General features: G+C 42.1%; 1 protein-coding gene across 1 annotated transcript in view; it reads right to left on the reverse strand.

Annotated features, from left to right (window-relative positions):
* LOC117414907 (protein jagged-1-like) overlaps positions 1-20,153 on the reverse strand; it is a 71,861-nt gene that overhangs the window by 50,774 nt on the left and 934 nt on the right. The window contains exon 2 of the mRNA XM_034024758.3: positions 5,801-6,106. Within this exon, the coding sequence (XP_033880649.2) occupies positions 5,801-6,106 (306 nt within the window). The remainder of the gene's footprint in view (positions 1-5,800; positions 6,107-20,153) is intronic.

Here is a 20,153-nt window from a genome sequence, read left to right on the forward strand (position 1 = left end):
TATGTGGTTCTATAGTTCTAGGAGTTTGTGATCCCTCAATGCCTTTATTTAATTTCACGGGCCAGTTTAGGTTGAGCTTGCCCGACTCAAACGGCATGCCGGGCCAAAGGATGAGGGGCTATCAGATGGGGATTTTCCTTACACGTGGAAATAGGGTACATTTTAACTGCAGAAATGAACTTGTGATATATATTAAAAGATGATATTGTTTAAACTTGATGCTCACATAAAAAATGAAAAAACGAGTAGGATCTTAAAATGATCAAAATTGCACAAGTGGGCCAGAAACATAGACAACATAATAATGTGGCAAACAGACAAGTTCAAAAGTCTGTCTCAGTTCATTTCCAACGGTGTGGTCTGGTCCTGGTTTCTGTGCTGCGGCTACAGTATTGGTTAGGGTTTGCCAACTCCTTCATAGACTTCATTCTAATCCACCCTTCATTCTAAATAGATTATTTTTCCTCAACCTTCATATCTCATTCCTTTAAACCCTGGGATAATCCGTGTTGCTCTTCGCTGAACTCCAAGGCCACTATGGTCTCATAGGAGGCTGTGTGGTCCAGTGGTTAAAGAAAAGGGCTTGTAACCAGGAGGTCCCCGGTTCAAATCCCACCTCAGCCACTGACTTATTGTGTGACTCCTTGTGCTCCGTCTTTCGGGTGAGACGTAATTGTAAGTGACTCTGCAACTGATGCATAATTCACACACCCTAGTCTCCGTAAATCGCCTTGGATAAAGGCGTCTGCTAAATAAACAAATAATAATAATGGTCTTTTGGTAATGTGGTGACCTGAACTGAACAAAGTATTCTAAGTACGGTCTCACGAGTGCATCCTACAACCTCACCATAACCTCCTGATCTGTACGGTGTGCATGATGAGGCATAATCGATTGGAGAAATCAAAATAGTTTCATGGTCTCAACTTTTGCTTCAAAGAGGCCCATTACTGAATACATTCCATTCTCTACCCTCTTGTGCCCACTAACCAAGGATAAGGGACTTTCAACACCAGGTATGTCGACAAGATAAACACTCTGTTCCGTAGCCACGGTCACTTCCTGTGCTGCAAGTATTTGAATCTTTGGGCAGCAAAGATCCCGAGTGGAAGTTTCCAGGGGGCAGGGGGGTCCCAAAACCTGTTGCACAGGAAGGAAGTCAACTTATAGTGTGGTGGCAGGATATATGGGCTTCAAACTAAAATGAGAAGGGAGCTAGAAATGACCACTAGGGGTGTGCAGATGTAATTTCTGTCCCCTCTGAAACTGAGATGTTCCCTTCCAGTTTCAAAAGGGAATGAGATTCCAGTTACACGTCCTTAGTGATCATTTGTAAAAAGCACCTCACTTGAGTTCTATTGTTCATTTTTGCAGGATTAGTTGGGTGAATCTGATCTGAGCAATGCCAACAATGCAGAATGACACAGAATAGGTAAGAAATGAAATCTAATGAAGATGTGGATGAGTATCCCTGTAAAGTCAGTTTCCCTCTCCTCTTCACTCAGTTCATGGGTGGGGTAAGGTATGTGGTATTTGTGCTCTATTGAAGCTAGTGAATCAAAAGCCTGGGCATTGTAAGCTCATCGCGAGCACATAATAGAGTCAAGGTCAAGTTTCAATGAGAGGCTGGATAAAGATGCCCCTTGTTCTGGTAATGTGAGCGTACCTTTATCAGGCACAGAGCTTCCCAAACTGGGCTCTGTGAGTGAAGACCAGGTGGTCCCTGGTAGAAGTTCTATGATTACTGAGTCTACCTGTTCCCACACTCCTCCAAGTGCTACCTGCGGCATCCATTCTCTTACCGCTTTTGTTTAGTGGCAAAAACGCAATTTTCTAAATTTTAAAGTGCCCATATATTTGACCTCTGTTTTTTTCTCCCCAGTTTATGTTCCTTCATCGCAACAATCTACCAAGAAAATCATCTCTTTACTATTTTTATTACAAAAATTGCATCACAGTTCTACGGTCATAAATGCAGTGGTAGTACCTGAACCTTCTCTTGTCACAGTCCCTTCTAAAATGTTCCCATAATAACAGCACAGCAAAGTGTAATAAAGCATAGTGAAAGCATGGTAAAGCATAAGTAAGGGTTGTAAAGCCTAGAGAGGTATAGTAAAGTATGGCAACCCACAGTAACAAACATGACAAACCATGGTAGAAAACTGCAAAACGATTCTGCAAATGTAATGTGGTAACCTTTTCTAAGAGCTAGGTTCATAGTGTGGGTATATTCAGACTTTTTATCAATATATCAGGGGAAATCTCAGCCTTTAGACGCCACTTTCACAGATGAAGCAAATATTCACCAGACAGGGAAGAGTAACACCTTCCAAACATGATGGGTTTGGTTATTGGAAATAGAAGAATACCGTAACGGAAACCCCAAACTGACCACAATATAAACACTAATGGATGCAAGGAGAAGTGCTGGCATGGAATTACAGGAGATCGAACTATCTTTCTACGTAGGATAATAAAAAACAATGTTATCAAGAGTTCCCTTTTGAATATCATCCCTGTTCAATCACAATATCATTAACATGCAAAGAGATTTTAAACAAATCCACTGTCCATCTGCATCAGGAATATTCACCTGCCCTGTAGCCAGAACCTGATTCTGACACTGCCCTGTAACCAGTACCCGATTCTGACACTGCACTGTAACCAGTACCTGATTCTGACACTGCACTGTAACCAGTACCTGATTCTGACACTGCACTGTAGCCAGTACTTGATTCTGACACTGCCCTGCAGCCAGTACCTGATTCTGACACTGCACTGTAACCAGTACACACACATGTCATTACCTCCAGAATAATAATATCCCTTATAACAGTTTCCCAAAGTAAAAACCTAGCAAAGTGTAATAAAGCATAGTAAAAGCACAGTAAAGCATAGGGAAGCACAGTAAAGTACCCATGCATCACTTTGCGTTATGTTAAAAAAAATAAGCAGCTAAAAAAAGATTCAACAAGAAGCTAATGTCTTTTGTGTTTTGTTTCGTGATAAGTAGGTTTCTTGTTGGTGCTGCTCAATAGTAGAGTTTCGCATTTTGACTGCCATGCACAAATTTGCGTTCTCACCTTGGTAAAAAATGGCACTTTTACAATCAAATGTTTTTTCAAGGGTTTTGCTACAACATCAGATTAGTTTAGTAGAATCTAGGAGAAAGCTGTGAAGTGATATCATACTCTAGACTCAGAACTGTCCAATCCCATCAGATTAGTTTAGTAGAATCTAGGAGAAAGCCGTGAAGTGATATCATACTCTAGACTCAGAACTGTCCAATCCCATCAGATTAGTTTAGTAGAATCTAGGAGAAAGCCGTGAAGTGATATCATACTCTAGACTCAGAACTGTCCAATCCCAGTCATGTCCACACCTTTACAAAGCACCTTACATTGTAACGGAGATGGTTCCTAGGAGTGCTTTATTCATTTCTAAGGGGTATCCTGTTTTAGATAATTTCTTAAGAAGATTGCTGGGCAATAATCCCGAGAGAAGCCATTTCAATGATCGTGCGCATTTTAAACCTGCTTCCATTAAACCCAGTTAGCTACGGCATCTCGCAGGATTTCAGCTTGCCAGTGTGTTTTTAACTCAAGACCACGCTGATTTTTTTGCAGATTGCACACTCTTATAAAAAGCCTGCAACCCTCATAATAGTTCACCATAATAAAAGCATGTAGTAATTTAGCAGTTTTCCCTGCTTCTTCCATGGTTATACTGTATGCATTTGCTGGTTTGTTTTGTTTTTTAACATGCTTTATCATACCTCTCTGATCTTTACAATGTGTACCTATGCTGTGTTACACTTTGCTATTCTTTTAATATGGTACACTTTTATTAGAGACTGTAACACAAGCCTGTATATCCATATAACTGATAGGAAATACTCATATAAAACTATACAGTAGTTATGTACATAAGCTTTTACAATGGTAAACTTGTATTAGGGATTCTTATGTTAAACGATGATGTTTTATGACGTGAAGTCACATGAAGGCCTTGGTTAAAGTTACGGGTTAACGTCACAGGATAATTGGACAGGAGATTAAGGAGCTTGAACTCTTTGATCCATCTCCCCCCTCTCTCTCTCCCTCCAGCCTCCTGCCTCTTTATTCTCTCTCTGCTATCCTATCTGCCTCTCGCTCCCAGGAGGGTGTAATTACAGGATCATCTTTCTCTTAATGGAGGCACTGCCATTGAGGACCCCAGCTCAACGCTAGCCTGCCGAGGAACACGAGGGGAGGAAAGAAAAGGACAAGCCCGTTCTCAAGGAAATCACGTTCCTTCTGTGAAATCAATACTGCGGCCCATTCTCCGACACAAAAAGACATGAAACAGGAACTGTGCTCTCGCTCTCGCTCCCTCTGCTTCCACCTTTGCTCTGCTGTGGTTAATTTTAGAACTCTGCTTTATCGATGGGAATATAATTCTGCTGTTCACTCAGAGGTAATTAACCGAATTACGAGCAAGGAGATTCTACTTCAAGAAAATACCAAAAGGGGCTTCGTAAATGCAACGGCAATGTCTGAGAGTCTTTCTCAATGTCTTCATACCAATTTTTTTTTATAATCCTGGGAATACTTATCGTACATCTGAATGTCACACAGAGTTTTTTTACACTGTATCTAGAGAGCTGTGTATTGTGATGAGGATATTCTTCAGCTATTGAGGGGAGGCTGATGAAGATTTCAGTTTGTTTCTGGTGAAAACTTGAATTTAGCTCAAATTACTTTCATGATCTTGGGGGGGCTGTCAGTAGTATCAAGGAATTCCTCAAAATATATAACAAAAAATGTATGCTTTTCTCTTTTTTTGAAAATCCTATCTATTTATTTGAATATAAACACAACTGTGCCCTTTTCTTTGTTGTGTCCAATTTTTTAATGTTTTTTCTCCCCAATATAGAATAACCAATTATGTTCCCTCACAGCAGCAATATCCCACATCAGCGCGGGTGAACTGAAGGTCAGTGGGTGTCCTCTAATCCACAAGCCAATCGTTCCTTTACACCCAGGAGCTCCACAGCAGGTGTCAGTGAGCTACCAGCTCCTGGAGGACAAAGTCCAGCCCTGAAGGTGTCCACTTGAACTTACCTGCCCAGTAGGGTGCGCTGTAGTGGGGTGTCCCTGCTGATTTTACTTCCCCAAACTCTTGGGAGCACTAAAATCGAAAACAGGGCACAGCGAAGACCTGCGCCCCCCTTGACTGCATGACTTGCTCTCCACGCAGCCGTGCCTCTGCCAGGAGACCCACTCAGGGACCCTTCAGGTTTGGCTGGTGTAACCGGGCGAGGCTGGGAATGAACCGGCATCCATGAGAACGGTTACAGAGCTTCTAACCGCATCTCACCAAAAGGGGGCAGAATCCGTACCTGCCCCATGCGACAGGGAGAACACCCTGGTGGCAGGTTGCTATTTTGTGTAATTGCCAATCAATGAATGAAAGCTGGTTCACCTGCAAGGTCTTTGCTCTCAGTTGTGTGGCAGAGGCTGGGGCTTAGCAAGGAGCTCCAGTAGGTGCTGTTCACAGTACACATTCACCTGTATTACAGTAATAAGTGTTCAAACAGCATTCGTTTTGCTTAAATAAAAGTGTTTGATAGCATCTCTATTTCAATGGCTGTCTGATTTACTGCTTTGTTCCCTGATTGCTTCTGCAAGCCTTTTAAACATCACACTACAGGGCTGTTTTAGATGACCCTGTGCAGCTGTCTAGCATGCCTGTGTGAAGGTGTCAAATGCTGTGCTGTGGCAGAGTGCAGCAGTCTGGCATAAGGTACATGGAGACTCACCGGCCAGGCATACTGGAAGGGGATGAGAATGCGCGCTGTGTGCTCACTGTGAGGCCGGTGTCTCAGAGAGAAGCTGTTCCCACCCAGGACAGGCGTGGCCCCTGTGCCGAAGATGCAGGGCCCCGTGGCGGCCACTCTCAGCTGGTACTCCTTGAGACAGACCCGGAAGAAGGTGTTGCACTGATCGCCCAGCGAACAGTGCCCCCTGGTGGATGCTCCACCGCAGCACTCCCCGCTCCACAGCACTCCATTGCGGTTCTGCACCTGCTTGATCTGCAATTCGAAGCTGCCAGCACCCAGCAGCACCTGACAGGCAGGAGACAGGAGGGAGAGGAGAGGAGAGTCAGTACCTTTATAACACAGCCCCATAGTAAAGCATCACAGTACAGAGAGCACAAGTAAGCATATTAAAAAATACTGTAAACTGTTAGATGCATACTACAATCATTACAGTGTAAACCTTTACTTGTATAAATATACAAACATAGGTGGCTGTGTGGTCCAGTGGTTAAAGAAAAGGGCTTGTAACCAGGAGGTCCCCAGTTAAAATCCCACCTCAGCCACTGACTCATTGTGTGACCCTGAGCAAGTCACTTAACCTCCTTGTGCTCTGTCTTTCGGGTTAGACGTAGTTGTAAGTGACTCTGCAGCTGATGCATAGTTCACACACCCTAGTCTCTGTAAGTCGCCTTGGATAAAGGCGTCTGCTAAATAAACAAATAATAATAATAATAATAATAATAATAATAATAATAATAATAATAATAGGTCCTTTGTTTTTTAGTTTTGAACATAATTAGATAGCATTACGATTGTTGGCAATGTGTTTTAAAGGGTGCATTATAATTAGGGTTTGAATCTGTCAGTGCTGAAAAACGTGTGTCTTTGCCTTTTAACAAGATAACTTTCCATTTTCTTTTTACCGAGTGGGCGCATGCGTCGTTAATCACATGTTACAACCGGCCTTATCCAATCCGCACCCAGCTGTCATGTTTAATAACGAATCAGAAAGACAAGATCACTGCAGGTCCTTCTGATTTGCTCCAATAAACAGGTTAGACACGAGCCACCTCGGTAGTTAGTGGAGAATTGTCAGCATGACCTACATCCACGGTGTGCAGATTTAAAAGTCTGAGTTTGACTAAATGACAAGCAGCATACACTGTATACATACTGGCATATTAAATGAGTCTAGTGGTCTGATGCATTGAGTGCAGTCATTTACCTCAGATATCACTGCGGTCATCTGATCAATAACCCATCTAAATACGAAGCTGCATCTCCCTCCCTGTAGCAAGTCAGCTTGTCTCTCAATGACAGCCATTCTGCACCTGTCAGCCAAGCACCCACTATCAGCCCCTAAAAGCACCTGCCAACCAAGCACCCACCATCATCCCCTAAAAGCACCTGCCAACCAAGCACCCACTATCATCCCCTAAAACCAGCTGAACAACCAACTGAGCTCCTCAACAAGCATGTCAGCATCAGACAGCGTGCAAGCGCCTTAGCAGACTCACCGTGACGTCCAATAAATGGCAGCCAGACCCTATTGACAGTGTTAAAAATGTTCTTGTTTCTCATTAACAGAACACTATCACATATCCACTAATTTTCTGTTTGGTTGAAAGTCACCAACGCTCTAAGTTCCCTTCTAGTTTCTGTGCAGCAGTTACTAGGTGCTGAGATTTCTTGTTAGGATCGGAGTGTATCCAGATCACGCTCCCTCCTGCAACAATGCTGGTTTTCTGTTCCCACAATACATCGCTCATTTCAGTCACCAGCATCACTGCAGTACAGAGCATGATTGGGGATAGACTGCACTCCATCTCGGAGATATTCTCTTTCTCCTGCAAACGCTCTCAGTAAAGTGAATCTGACTCATGAAAACATGCAGTTGGCAGCTGAAAAGGAGTAGTAGGCATGGCTGACATGCATTCCACACTGGGATGCTAAGGATTTCAAAACAATGTATGGAAAAGGAGCTCAGTTGCTTTTTCTGATTAGTTTCTTGCTAGTTTTCAGTCCATGCACTCAATTGAAGCATTTCTCTAACACACACCCTGCGTAAGGCAGTGTTTGCAGCCCCCCTGAGCTCACAAACAGTTAAACAGTCCAGTGTCCCAGCCTCCAGAAACCGCAGCCGCCCTCGTGAATGCTATCGACTCCCGTTCATTCTCTACACTCACAAATCAATTCCTAAAGTCTGCTTATCGTTCTCCTTACTGTCTCGCCCAGCAGATTCAATTAAAATGTTTGTTTCTGCCTGACAGGACATCAATACCGGAGCTGGGAGAGCAGCCATATCCCCAACCTTCTCATTGCTTTTCTTAATGGTCTGCTTTCAGAGCACGCTATTACAAACTTCATGGGAATTTAAAGCATTGTATATGCATGCTGCTTTCATGTGTAGTGGGTTATAGTAGTCTATGTAGTGCACAATTGATTATTTAGATATATCATCCACAACAATTAAACACTCAATAGTGTTCAAATACTAAAAGAAACTTAAATAAATTCAATGACAAACGACTTGACTATGTTGAGAAAGACTTTTAAATTCTCTAGATCCATGTAAAGATGTGACATACAGACACACAGGCCCTCCAACAGATCGATTCTCAGCAGTAATGTTCATTTATAGGAGCTCAAATATCACAGGGCTAATGCCTGAATAGTTAGCTGTCCAGGAATTACTGGCACAGAGAAGTTTAAAATAAATATTCTCCTTGTGTGCTAGACCTGGCGAAACCCTAGCGAGCCAAATCATTCGCAGACCACAGCAAAACCAGCAATGCAACTTCAGAACGGATCGGGAAGAGATCTTGCACTGGGCAGCAGTCCGGATACAATAGCATGTCTGGTACTGATAGCATTATACTGCAATGGATCACCTGCATGTAAAAGATAGGATCATTTTCCCACTGGCTACCAGCTAACTTCTCCTCAGTTAAAAATAAACCAGTGTATAGTCATTGCAGTGCCACTGCCTGTCTGCATTGCCATTGAAGTGTCACTGTCTGTCTGCCTTGCCTCTGAAGATCAATACGAAAAGGTATAGACAGCACACTACAGCCCTGTTCTACCATTGACACCCTTGAGCTACCACCATGTGAACAGGCTGGCTGGTGTCAGGCCAGGAAGTAATGACAACAGTACTGTGAGTAAATGCGCTGTTGCGCCAGTTTATTGAAAATAATAAATGAACAAAATAAAAGGTTTAACAAAAAACTGAACAAACCAAACAAAACAAACACCTAACCAAACAAGTATCGTGCTGGTGTTGAACCAGCACGAGTAGCAATTGTTTTCTGTTAGTTTTCTATCTCCTCCCCTCTCTCGTACCTCCTCACTGTACACCCACCCCGAGTGAGTGATTTGTGCATCTATATATATATAAAGCTGTGCCGGGATTCAATTACTAATTAATCATTCACTTGAATCCCAGCATGTGAACTAAATTTGTGCAATCCCTGTGTGCACATACAAATACACACTTTACTCTGCACGTGCAATCCCTGTGCCTAAATACAAATATGCATTTTAAATCATCCGTGCACCAATACATACACCAACAATAACACACCGCATACAACATGAAACACAACATACGCACAGGGGCAGGGCACCCTGCCGCACACCAGTACACAACCATTACTGCATTACCAGTGTAGTGCCACTGTCTGTCTACAAGTAGGAAGGGTATAGTTAGCATACTGTGGTCCTATTTTATCATTGGCTGAATCATCTCATTGCTGTTTGCCCTTGTGCTACCATTGCTCCTCAGTACAGGACCATTGCATTGCTATTAAAAGCAGGGTTGGGTTCATGTAATCTCCTCGTTTGTAATTTAACTAGATATTGGTGTTCTTGTGAACAAAAACAAAACCACGGCACTCCATTCGAACAGTGGAAAACTGACAGCCTAGTTCGTTGCATGACTTTCAAACTGTTTTATATTCATTCTTTCAATAAACGATCTCCAGGAGTCTGTCACTGATATTTTCCAAATGAATTTTTAATGGATAATTTTTTGTTATCAAACTTGATTATCGTGTAAGACAAGCTGTGTGAACTGAATTTGAAAGTCACAGAAGTTCAAGTGCAGAGACACATTTTGCCATCTCAGCTGGTTTCTGAGATATAAGCTAAGATAGCTGATAACTGATACAAAAAAATACTGTATGAGCCCAGAACAAAGAAGAAGTAGCTAGGACATGATCTTTAAAATCTTAAAAAGGGTCAACAACGTTAACTCAAACCAATACTTTAAGCACAGCACAGAAACCAGGACCAGAGGACACAGCTGGTAAGGAAGTGGAGATACATGTAGGACAGAGGGTAGGAGACATTTCACACACAGAGTGGTGAGGGGATGGAATGGGCTACCTATTCATGTTGTTGATGCTGAATCATTAGGATCCTTTAAGACCAAACTTGTTAACGTTTTGAGATCAAACCAGCAACTAGGAGCTGGACGAGCATGTAAGTTTCTCGCTGGTATATTTTCTTATGTTCTTGTTTTATGGTGTTAAGGACTGTTAAAATCCATTTTGATGAATTAAGGTTAGAAGTTTATTCTCAGTTTTAAAATAACTGTTTGAACTATGAACATGTTCATAAATACTCATAAAAAAAAAACATTCCTGAAAACTCAAAAAAAGTCTTTAAAGAAACAGAAAGTGTCGGCATCATTGATAAGTCCAGACACTAAAACAACACAATAGTGGGATGTGAGGCTCTTGAAGAAGATAAAAACAGAATTGAGCTCTGCGCTTTACTGTAAGTGGAAAAACGCTTCCCTGGTAGAAACAGAGGCCTCTAGCATGCTGGCTGGAGAAAAACAGCTTCACCCCCGAAGTGAAAACAAGCTTTGGAAAGTGGAAAAACATCTCCAGCAAAACAAAAACAAACGACTGTGAGAAAGTTGTTATGCTAATGTAAGGTGAGAAGACTGGACTGGTTATCATTCCTGGGAGTCCTGTTAACACAGCCATCCGACTCCACTGACAGACTGACGCCTTCTCCAAAACCCTTGAGCTATTCACAGCCTGCCACGCCTCTGACCTGATAACTGTGAAACCATGAGCTAACATAATCAAGAAAAACAGGGAAATTACTGCTGGGGACCTGGCATTTCAATCCAACCCAGTTTCCCATAGTAAAAGCAAAGCGAATTGCAACGACCCACAGAGAAAGCATGGTAAAGCATAAGTAAGCATTGTAAAGCCAAGAGAGGTATGGCAAAGCATATAAAAAACATGGCAAACCTTGGTAACCCATACATAGTGCAACCATGGGCATTGTGCAGAACTTCTTTTACAAGGACTGTACCGAAACCCACGGACATTAGGCATTCTCCCAAAGCAATGCATGCATGTGTTCTCTATGGATCTCCTATAACACTCCACTCACTGACTGCCTGTATAGCAGCCTCGCAGTCTGTCTGAACAAGGAGAGGGATAGTGGCACGCTTGCCACTTTTTACAGCCTCCAGGTGTCTAATACCAGTCTGACTGGTGTCAGCTATGGGCTACAGTACCTTCCTGAATTTCACAGAGAGAAGGTAAGAGAGGGGGGTTCCCTTGCTGTTTCTAAGTGACCTGTTTTTATTTCATTGCGGAGGCTGGAAAGAAGAGAAATGATGGCTAATTTCTAATAGAGGAAGGATAAGGGATGGAGCAGAGAAAAAAAAATCAGTGCTAAAACTACCGCTTGATTTAAGAGCATGTTACAGCACTTTTAAGTTTCCTTTTCTGTTTATTCTATTGCTTTAAAAAAAGAAAATCAGCCAGCAAGGGGTTAATTCCAATAAAGGAAGTAGAATCCGGTTCTTGTTTTCCTAAACTGAACACAACACCTGCCGGCAGACTAACAAGACCCTCGGGGTGGGGGTGCGGGGGTACCCTCTTGAGGACCGACAACACCGGTGACCCTGCATCGAGCCAGCCTCAGAGCCAGCTAGCCTCCCTGCCTCCCAGCCTGAGGCGTGCACTAGCATGCTCAGCCTGCAGGCTTCAGGTTGTGACATAGAAGCCAGTCCCAAAGGAGCAGCACACTGCAGCACCCAGTACAGGCCAACAGGGGGAGCTGTCTGACCAACACACTGCAGCACCAGCACAAGCCAACAGGGGGCACTGTCTGAGCAACACACTGCAGCACCAGCACAAGCCAACAGGGAGCACTGTCTGAGCAACACACTGCAGCACCAGCACAGGCCAACAGGGGGCACTGTCTGAGCAACACACTGCAGCACCAGCACAGGCCAACAGGGGGCACTGTCTGAGCAACACACTGCAGCACCAGCACAAGCCAACAGGGAGCACTGTCTGAGCAACACACTGCAGCACCAGCACAGGCCAACAGGGGGCACTGTCTGAGCAACACACTGCAGCACCAGCACAAGCCAACAGGGGGCACTGTCTGAGCAACACACTGCAGCACCAGCACAGGCCAACAGGGAGCACTGTCTGAGCAACACACTGCAGCACCAGCATGGTGAATCATTACATACCTCATAATAACCAATACATGACATACATTTTTATCTCACAAAAATAAAAATGTCAAATAAATATCAATTAAAAATTTAAATTACAATGAAAACCAAACGAAAACAAGAAACTTCAATGTGAACTACAAGTCTTTCTCAGTGTCTTCAGTGAAGACAGGGAGAGAGCCGTCAAGACAAAACGTTGATCATGGATTATTGCAAGTTTATTTTATCATTTCAAATATTACCACATAGTTATGGAAGATGCAATACAAGAAAAAGGAAAACTAAAGAAGCAAAAATGGGATGGACAAATGTGCTTCTGGTTCAGTCGTCAAAAATGAATCTGCCATATAACTGGATAATCATTACCTGCTTTGATTATAGCAGTGCATAATGGCAGCCAAACACTGTCATTTAATTTCACTGGGGAATCCTGGAGCATTCACCTTGACTAAATTGCATTGTGTTTGGAAGTGTGATTACCCTTATCACTAGGAAAGTGATTGACCTTCCCCCTTCATGCAAATACAGGAGAGAGTTCAATCACAGCAAAGCCATATTCACCAGAGCCATGCCAACACTCATTTAAACCGTAAATAGCTTTGAATACCATATAAAGAGGTGCAGTATTTACAGGTATGCGTGTTTAAATGGAAGTCTATGAAATGCTGGTGTTCATGCTGAATCACTGGGATCCTTTGAGACAGAACTTGACAAAGTTCTGAGATCGCTCAGCTGCTGGGAACCGGGTGAGCACTGATGGGCTGAACGGCCTCCTCTCCATCGGGAATGTGCTCCTGTTCTTATGAGCCAATCCTAGCCAGGGCTGCCAGCTTCCGTTTCATTTCCTGAGCACTTAAACATTGGTATTAAATCAACACTACAGCTATGACCAAAAGCATCCCTTATATATAGAACTAACACATTTTGCTTCATAAAGTCAAATGAAACCTGCTGAATAATGTTACATTAACATATTGAATTACATATCGCTTTGCAGTTTTCCATATACTTATAAAACTGACAAATTGAAAAATGTGACATTTCAAAATCTAACATGAAATACAGTAGCCTACTATTATGGCTTCTCTAGACTTTTGCGATATCATTTTGTAGTTTCTGTAATTACATGATGTTAAATAAAATATAAAAATTGTGTTTATATATATATATATATATATATATATATATATATATATATATATATTAAATGATGTCTCAATCCTAAAATACCTGTAGCTGTAGGGCACAGCCATGTTTCACAGGGTGGAATTAAACCCCGAGCAGACCACATCAGGCAGCTGGAACGGTTTCACCAAATCAGATTGTCCAGGTCTGTTTGGTCTGACAAAAATACCCCTTTAGTTCCCTTCCCCACAAGGGCTGTTTGCCTCATTAGTGTGTGACTAAAGCTAGGAGAGAGAGAGAGAGAGAGAGAGAGAGAGAGAGAGAGAGAGAGAGAGAGAGAGAGAGAGAGAGAGAGAGAGAGAGAGAGAGAGAGAGAGAGAGAGAGAGAGAGAGAGAGAGAGAGAGAGAGAGAGAGAGAGAGAGAGAGAGAGAGAGAGAGAGAGAGAGAGAGAGAGACTAATTTGATCCTTAGTCTCACCTGTGCGAGCTTCCTTGTAGAAAATCACACGTTAATTGCATCTCGTAACCAGCAGCAATTAACTCACCAGCAATTGTCAGCAGGGAAGCTCGCAGAGGGTTAGAAGGGGGACTAATAATTAAATGAGTCTCTCTCTCTTACCTTTCATCTCACACTGACAAACTAAAAGAAGCCTCTTGTAATGGTTTTTAGTAGAGAACGTATTGCTAGGAACCTTAAGCTAAAACTTTCAAGGACGTAATGAAAAACAAAAACAAAACAAGAATCGGAAACCAAATGCCAGGATACGTGGGTGAGAGAATCATACGTCATGTTAATCCCATTTTCACTGCACAAGCTTTTGAGACTAGGAGAGCTGGCTTCAGGTCTGGATTGTTAGACTACACTTAGCCCACGGTGAACAGCAGCTACTAAACAATCACACTTTCACACAGGAGGCCCCTGACTTCATAACCGGAGGAATCACTGAGCAGTGTCAGGTTTTGAATTACTGGAGCTCAGTCAATCTCCTATAAAGCCTTGTCACATTTGGTAATCTCTGTTACAAATTGTAACAAGACCCTGACACACACATGATATAGTGACGAAGCTTATTTTAATTAGCAGCAGTTACTGTACAGTGATAGAAACAGGACTCCCATTGCACAGCAATTTGAGCAAGCTTAACAATGAAGCAGGGCAGTGCCACGGCTGTGAATTCAAAATTAGAGCTGTCAGTAACATGACTGAAAATGTAAACTGACATGCAGACAGATAAACAGATGCGTTCATGTACCCCCAGCTCCTGGTACTGTCACTAAGGTGTGTTGAAGTATGGTCAGGCTAAATGCAATCACAATTAAATAAGCGCATCTCTAGATCCATGTTCAAGTTTAAGTGTGATGTACAGACAGTGAGCCTCTCAATAACTTGTGATGAAGAAGTTCCTCAGCCAGTTTCATGGCATTAGGGCAAGCAGCTCACTACAGCCCTCTAACATGGCTGGGATATGCATCCCTATGAACCCAGTCCAGAGCAGTCTGGACTGAATTACTTGGGAGTGCATCACATTGATTGAATCACTGACTGCATTACAAAATGAGTTTTTCACACACAGTAAAACCTGTTTATCCCAGCACCCCTTGGGACCAGAAAACTGTGCAGGATTATACAGCATGCTGGTATACAGAGCAACTGTAATTCTAATACTTTACCTAAAAAACTGCCAAAAATGGCAAACTATTTGAACACTTTGAAAAACGTCATTTTAGTGCATCCAGTCGAAGTAGGGTCCAGGTATACCCTGTAACTCCAGGACTGTATTAAATGTACGTTTGCCATTATGTAAAGAAGGATCGTATTGCAGCTGTGCCATACCTGTGGGAGGTGTGTGTGTGTGTGTGTGTGTGTGTGTGATAAACTTATTTATTATCGTATGACTCAGTGCCTAACATTTACATTGAATTTTAGACAAGAGAAGTCATGCCGGATTCCAGAAGAGACAGGTTTGGAATTGTAGAGGAGATCCCAACATTCATTTCAATAGGAATTTGGTTGGGACCCAAAGATTAGGCTCAATTATACAGAATGCCATAATGTAGAGAGGCTTAACTAGACAGGTGTTCACTGTATCTAGAAAACTGCTTGACCAAATGTGACCAAACTTGTTTAAACCCGGTCCTCGGGACGCCCTGTGTCTTCTGGTTTTCATTCCAACCGAGCTCTCCGTTACTTAACTAAATCCTTAATTGAACTAACAAGTAGCTTAATTAATCATCTGTTTCATTTTATTTTAAAATAGTTCTCTGCTTCTAAAATGAGCTTTTAAATTGGCCAAGCTTTAATTTTTCATTTACAAGCAGAACGTACATACGAGATTGCAACATGTTAATAAGCGACTCATCTTTATTAAAGCTATAATGAAAGGTACAGTTGTTTTGTGCTGGACACACGATTACAATTGTTATGCGTAACTGTATTTAAATTAATAAAGATGAGTCACTTCTGCTTTGAAATGAAAAAGTAAGACGATTTAAAAGCCCATTTAGTTGTTTCACAGAAAAAAAAAACTGAAAATGAAATCAGTTTTGCTATTGACATGTTTTTCAGTTGTGATTGAGAGGCACGAATGGCGAAACAGTTATCAATTGAATTCTTAAAATACTGCCCTAATCATGGTCTAGTGGCAAGGGTCTCCAGCCCTGGCCCTGGAGAGCCCCAATCCTGATAATTCAATAATTGGTGCAATTAAGTAACAGAGCTCGGTTGAAACGAAAACCAGAAAACCCAGTAGCTCTCCAGGACCAGGGTTGGAGACTCCTGGTCTAGTGGGTATAAGGAGACCGTCTTCAATATGTCATGTTTGCATTACATTAGGAGAGTGTCTTGTGCTGTGAATGGATGATGCCACAAAGATGCAAAAATCTCTAGATAACTAGAAACATCCTGTAATGGACTTTAATTGAGAAATTACTGCTATAAACCTTTTCGAGCTCAGTGTCACGGATGTGATGAAAACAGAAACAAGACAGGAAATTGGAACCCACACAACATGAATGATACGAGGTGAGAGAATTATTGAATGCTGTGCACCCTGTTTTATATCATTAACGTGACACTGTATATCATCTCCATTTTATAAATATCTGCAAGATTACAAGGGAATTCAATTATAGGAGAATGAATAAAGCAGCCCTTTAAACCGCTGATAACAGAAGATACTTTAGGTAGCAATAGAGGTAAACTAGGGAGTATCTATATAGTAACAACGTCGTAGGAGACAGCCAACACTGATTCCAAAAAAGAACATGTCGAAAAAGGATGGCTATGAAAGGATGTGGGAGACAATATACCAACAAGCCTTTGACAAAGCGGCGAAAGTCTAATCCTCAAACTGAAATCGGTGGGAAAAAAAAGACGTCCAAGTGGATACATCACTGGTTGAAACATAGGAAGCAGAAAGCCTCTGTAAGGAGAGAACCTTGTGGATATCAGTTTGCACCGCACAGCACCCTAAACTCTAGTTGGGACGATGCACTCAGCGGGGTACCGCAGGGACCCGCGCTTGGATCCCTGCTGTTTCTTATGTACATGTGACGGAAATAGAATGATCTTTGGTCGTAAATCTCCCTCCCGACCTGTGAGGGCGCTAACAGGAACAGAGTACCCTGGACTGTTTGGCCTGACGCTTCATTCCCAGGGTTAAAAAGTCGGTCATCTAGAAAGGGGGGCGGAGATTCGGTGCACTAACTCATCGACCCAGAAGGGAAACGATGTGGCAGCCGCGGATTGGAGGAGCTGCTGCAATCGTTTACCAAGGGGTCATGAGTGACGGTACAAATAGGGGATGAAGCGACGTAATCTGTTCCTTCGTTTTGGTTAAAGAAACAACCTGGAAGGACCTGTGTTTTGTGAAATCGTATCAGGAGTGTTTGTTTTGTCTCTAATTGTTGCTTGTTATTTAGTAGACGGCTAAACACGTCCGGAGCTGTCGCCAGAGGCCAGCACCAACCCGGACAGCACTTCACTTGTCACCGCGATTGTATTTAGCACCACGAGCACTACAGCACTCACGCAGGACTGGTGACCGTGTTTGTGTATTGTGTGTGTACTATTGACTGTGTTTATTGTTTGGAACTGCAATTCCGTTATTTAGAACAGTGCATTGCTGGGTATTGCCTGGGAAATATTATTCATGGTCGCCAGACCTGGATTATAAATAAAAACCACTTGCACTGGGATTACCGTTGTCTGCCTTTTCATTTAATGACCGCATCACTCCTGCACCTGTACACTGCAAGCCACTTTGCCACAGTACATCAATGAGAATTAGCAAGCTTGTAAAATGTGCAGACAGCACAAAGCTTAGGGGAGTGACAGACACACTTTCAGACACCCTGGAAATATATACACACACACACACACACACACACACACACATACATATGCTTAATCAAGGAAGCCACAGTTTGCTATAATCAAGTCTATAAAATAAATGTCTTTCCTCTTGGGTTTCCTTTATTTTCTCTTCGGGCGAAGGTCACCCACCCCACCACAACACAATACATTGATGAAAGTACTCCCCATTCACTGCCTTCCTGCGTTACAGGTAATAGGACCCCACCTCCTGACCGCACATAGTTCCCTATGGTCAACAAACAATGCTATTACTTGTAATACAGGAAGGACGCGAATCCATAGTGTTGGGAGAGGAAAAGTATTGCCAAAGCGAAAATAAGGAAGTCTCGAAACAAAAAGATCCCCAGTGAAGGGACTGTGAGGATGTGGTTATGCTAATGTGCAGAAAAGAGCAAATTCAGTCTGCACTATATTTGTGAAGGGGAAATAAAACTGAGTTAAAGATTGTATGTAGTGTTTTGATAGATAACACCAGTGGCTCTCAAACTGGGATCTGCAGAGGGTGTCTGTTCTGGATACTACGCTTTTGTAAAACACTTATACCCTGCCTGACCATTTTATTAGGGTCTACCCAAGATGCAGATTAGGTAGATCATGTGAGATGATCCTTGCAGCACTATGAAGCTGCTATTAGTTTATTTAAGGATTATTGCAAACCAAGTGCCCTGGTGAATATAATGCATCCGTCCACCAAAGAGCATGTCAGAGACTTCATTCGCAATTCCTCCCAGCTATCAATACAACCGAGCATGTGTGGGATGAACTTGATTGACACGTCACCATCATCACGATCCTTGGCCTGCCTCTTTGCACCAGCTGTGTGAAATATTAATGGCTGAATGGATCAGCATCCCTCGAGAAACCTTCCAGCACCTTGTGGAGTCTTACAGTGTCAAGCAGGGATCAGAGCAAACAGTAGCCCAATATACAGGACCTAATAAAGTGGCCAAGCAGTGTATTTAATACATGAAAACTGTTTTTAGACAGACCTTGTGATGCTATAAATACACAAATACAAGACTCTGAGAACGCATTTACTTTGTATAAGATGGCAACGACGGGACATTAAAATGAGCTGTACTGTTTCATTATTCCTATGTGTTTTATAGAATTGGGTGCTGTGTAAGATGCAAGCTGATCAAGTTCAGAACGGCCAGTAAGAGTGGTTTGTCACTCGTGGATTGGGTACGTTTGTAACGTATGGTACAGTACTGTATACAGTCTTCTATGTATATACATATACTGACAGAGACCTGTTGCCTGAAAAGGGAATGCGGAAATAAGTAGAGCAGATAGGACAGATCGGGGTGAAAGTCTCGTTTCTTCAACAGTCTTTATTCTTAGATTAAAGCTAATGAAAAAGAAAACACTATGTTGCATTATTAAACGTGGGTTACTAACAGTGTAAAAGTCCACCAAAGATATAAAGGGGGAAATCGCCATGTTGGCTAATTATTAAACGCAAGTAACTGGTTGAGTCATATGTATGGCTCATAAATTGTCGGTGCTCTTTTAATCAGTTGCCTAAGTCATTAGTACATAACGTTCGTATAGTTATTTGTTGTGCGAAGCAATAAACACTGTGTTAATTATATAACACATGTGCGCTATATAATTGTACTGTACAATAATTCTCAATATAGCCGTGCTCACAATGACGCTGGAACGGTTTCCATTCGGACACCGATAGAGAAACAATTAAATTTGCCTCGTGTTTGTACAGTACCTTGGACCAGATCCGAATTAGGACTTGAAATTACAAGGCGGACCAAAATGTAGTTCCTTCCGAGTTTGTTTTATTTACCCTTTTACATGTCCTTAGAATTTGGTATATGTCCAGCAGAATGTCCCACTTGCACCAGAAGTGAGCTGAATATGTATAAAGAATAAGCTTCTTCAGACTGTCCTTTGAGCTAAATATATATATATATATATATATATATATATATATATATATATATATATATATATATATATATATATATATATATATATATATAAAACAAAAGAGGTGAATCTGAAATTGATCTTTTTTTTCCCCTCAATTTGCAACAGTCGTTCAGCGGTACCTGGACCATATTAATAAATGACAAGATTTGATCTCCATACCTATTGAAATCTGACCATTCCCGAAATCGGTTTACACGGGATATCAGGGTGGCGGCTGGGTCGGGTCTGCGTTTTAAAACACACCCTGTGTATTTGTATTGTACTGTACAAGTGCGCGCACGCAATAAACTGCAGGGATGCAGTTTCTAAGGCATCTCTTAAAAACACTCCGCAACAGAGCCTGTTGCGCAAAAACATAAGGAAATAAACCAAACAAAAGCTTAAAGCGAAATTGCGCTGTGAAATTA

This window comes from Acipenser ruthenus, chromosome 7 (genome assembly GCF_902713425.1).
Source record: "Acipenser ruthenus chromosome 7, fAciRut3.2 maternal haplotype, whole genome shotgun sequence".
Taxonomy (NCBI): Eukaryota; Metazoa; Chordata; class Actinopteri; order Acipenseriformes; family Acipenseridae; genus Acipenser; species Acipenser ruthenus.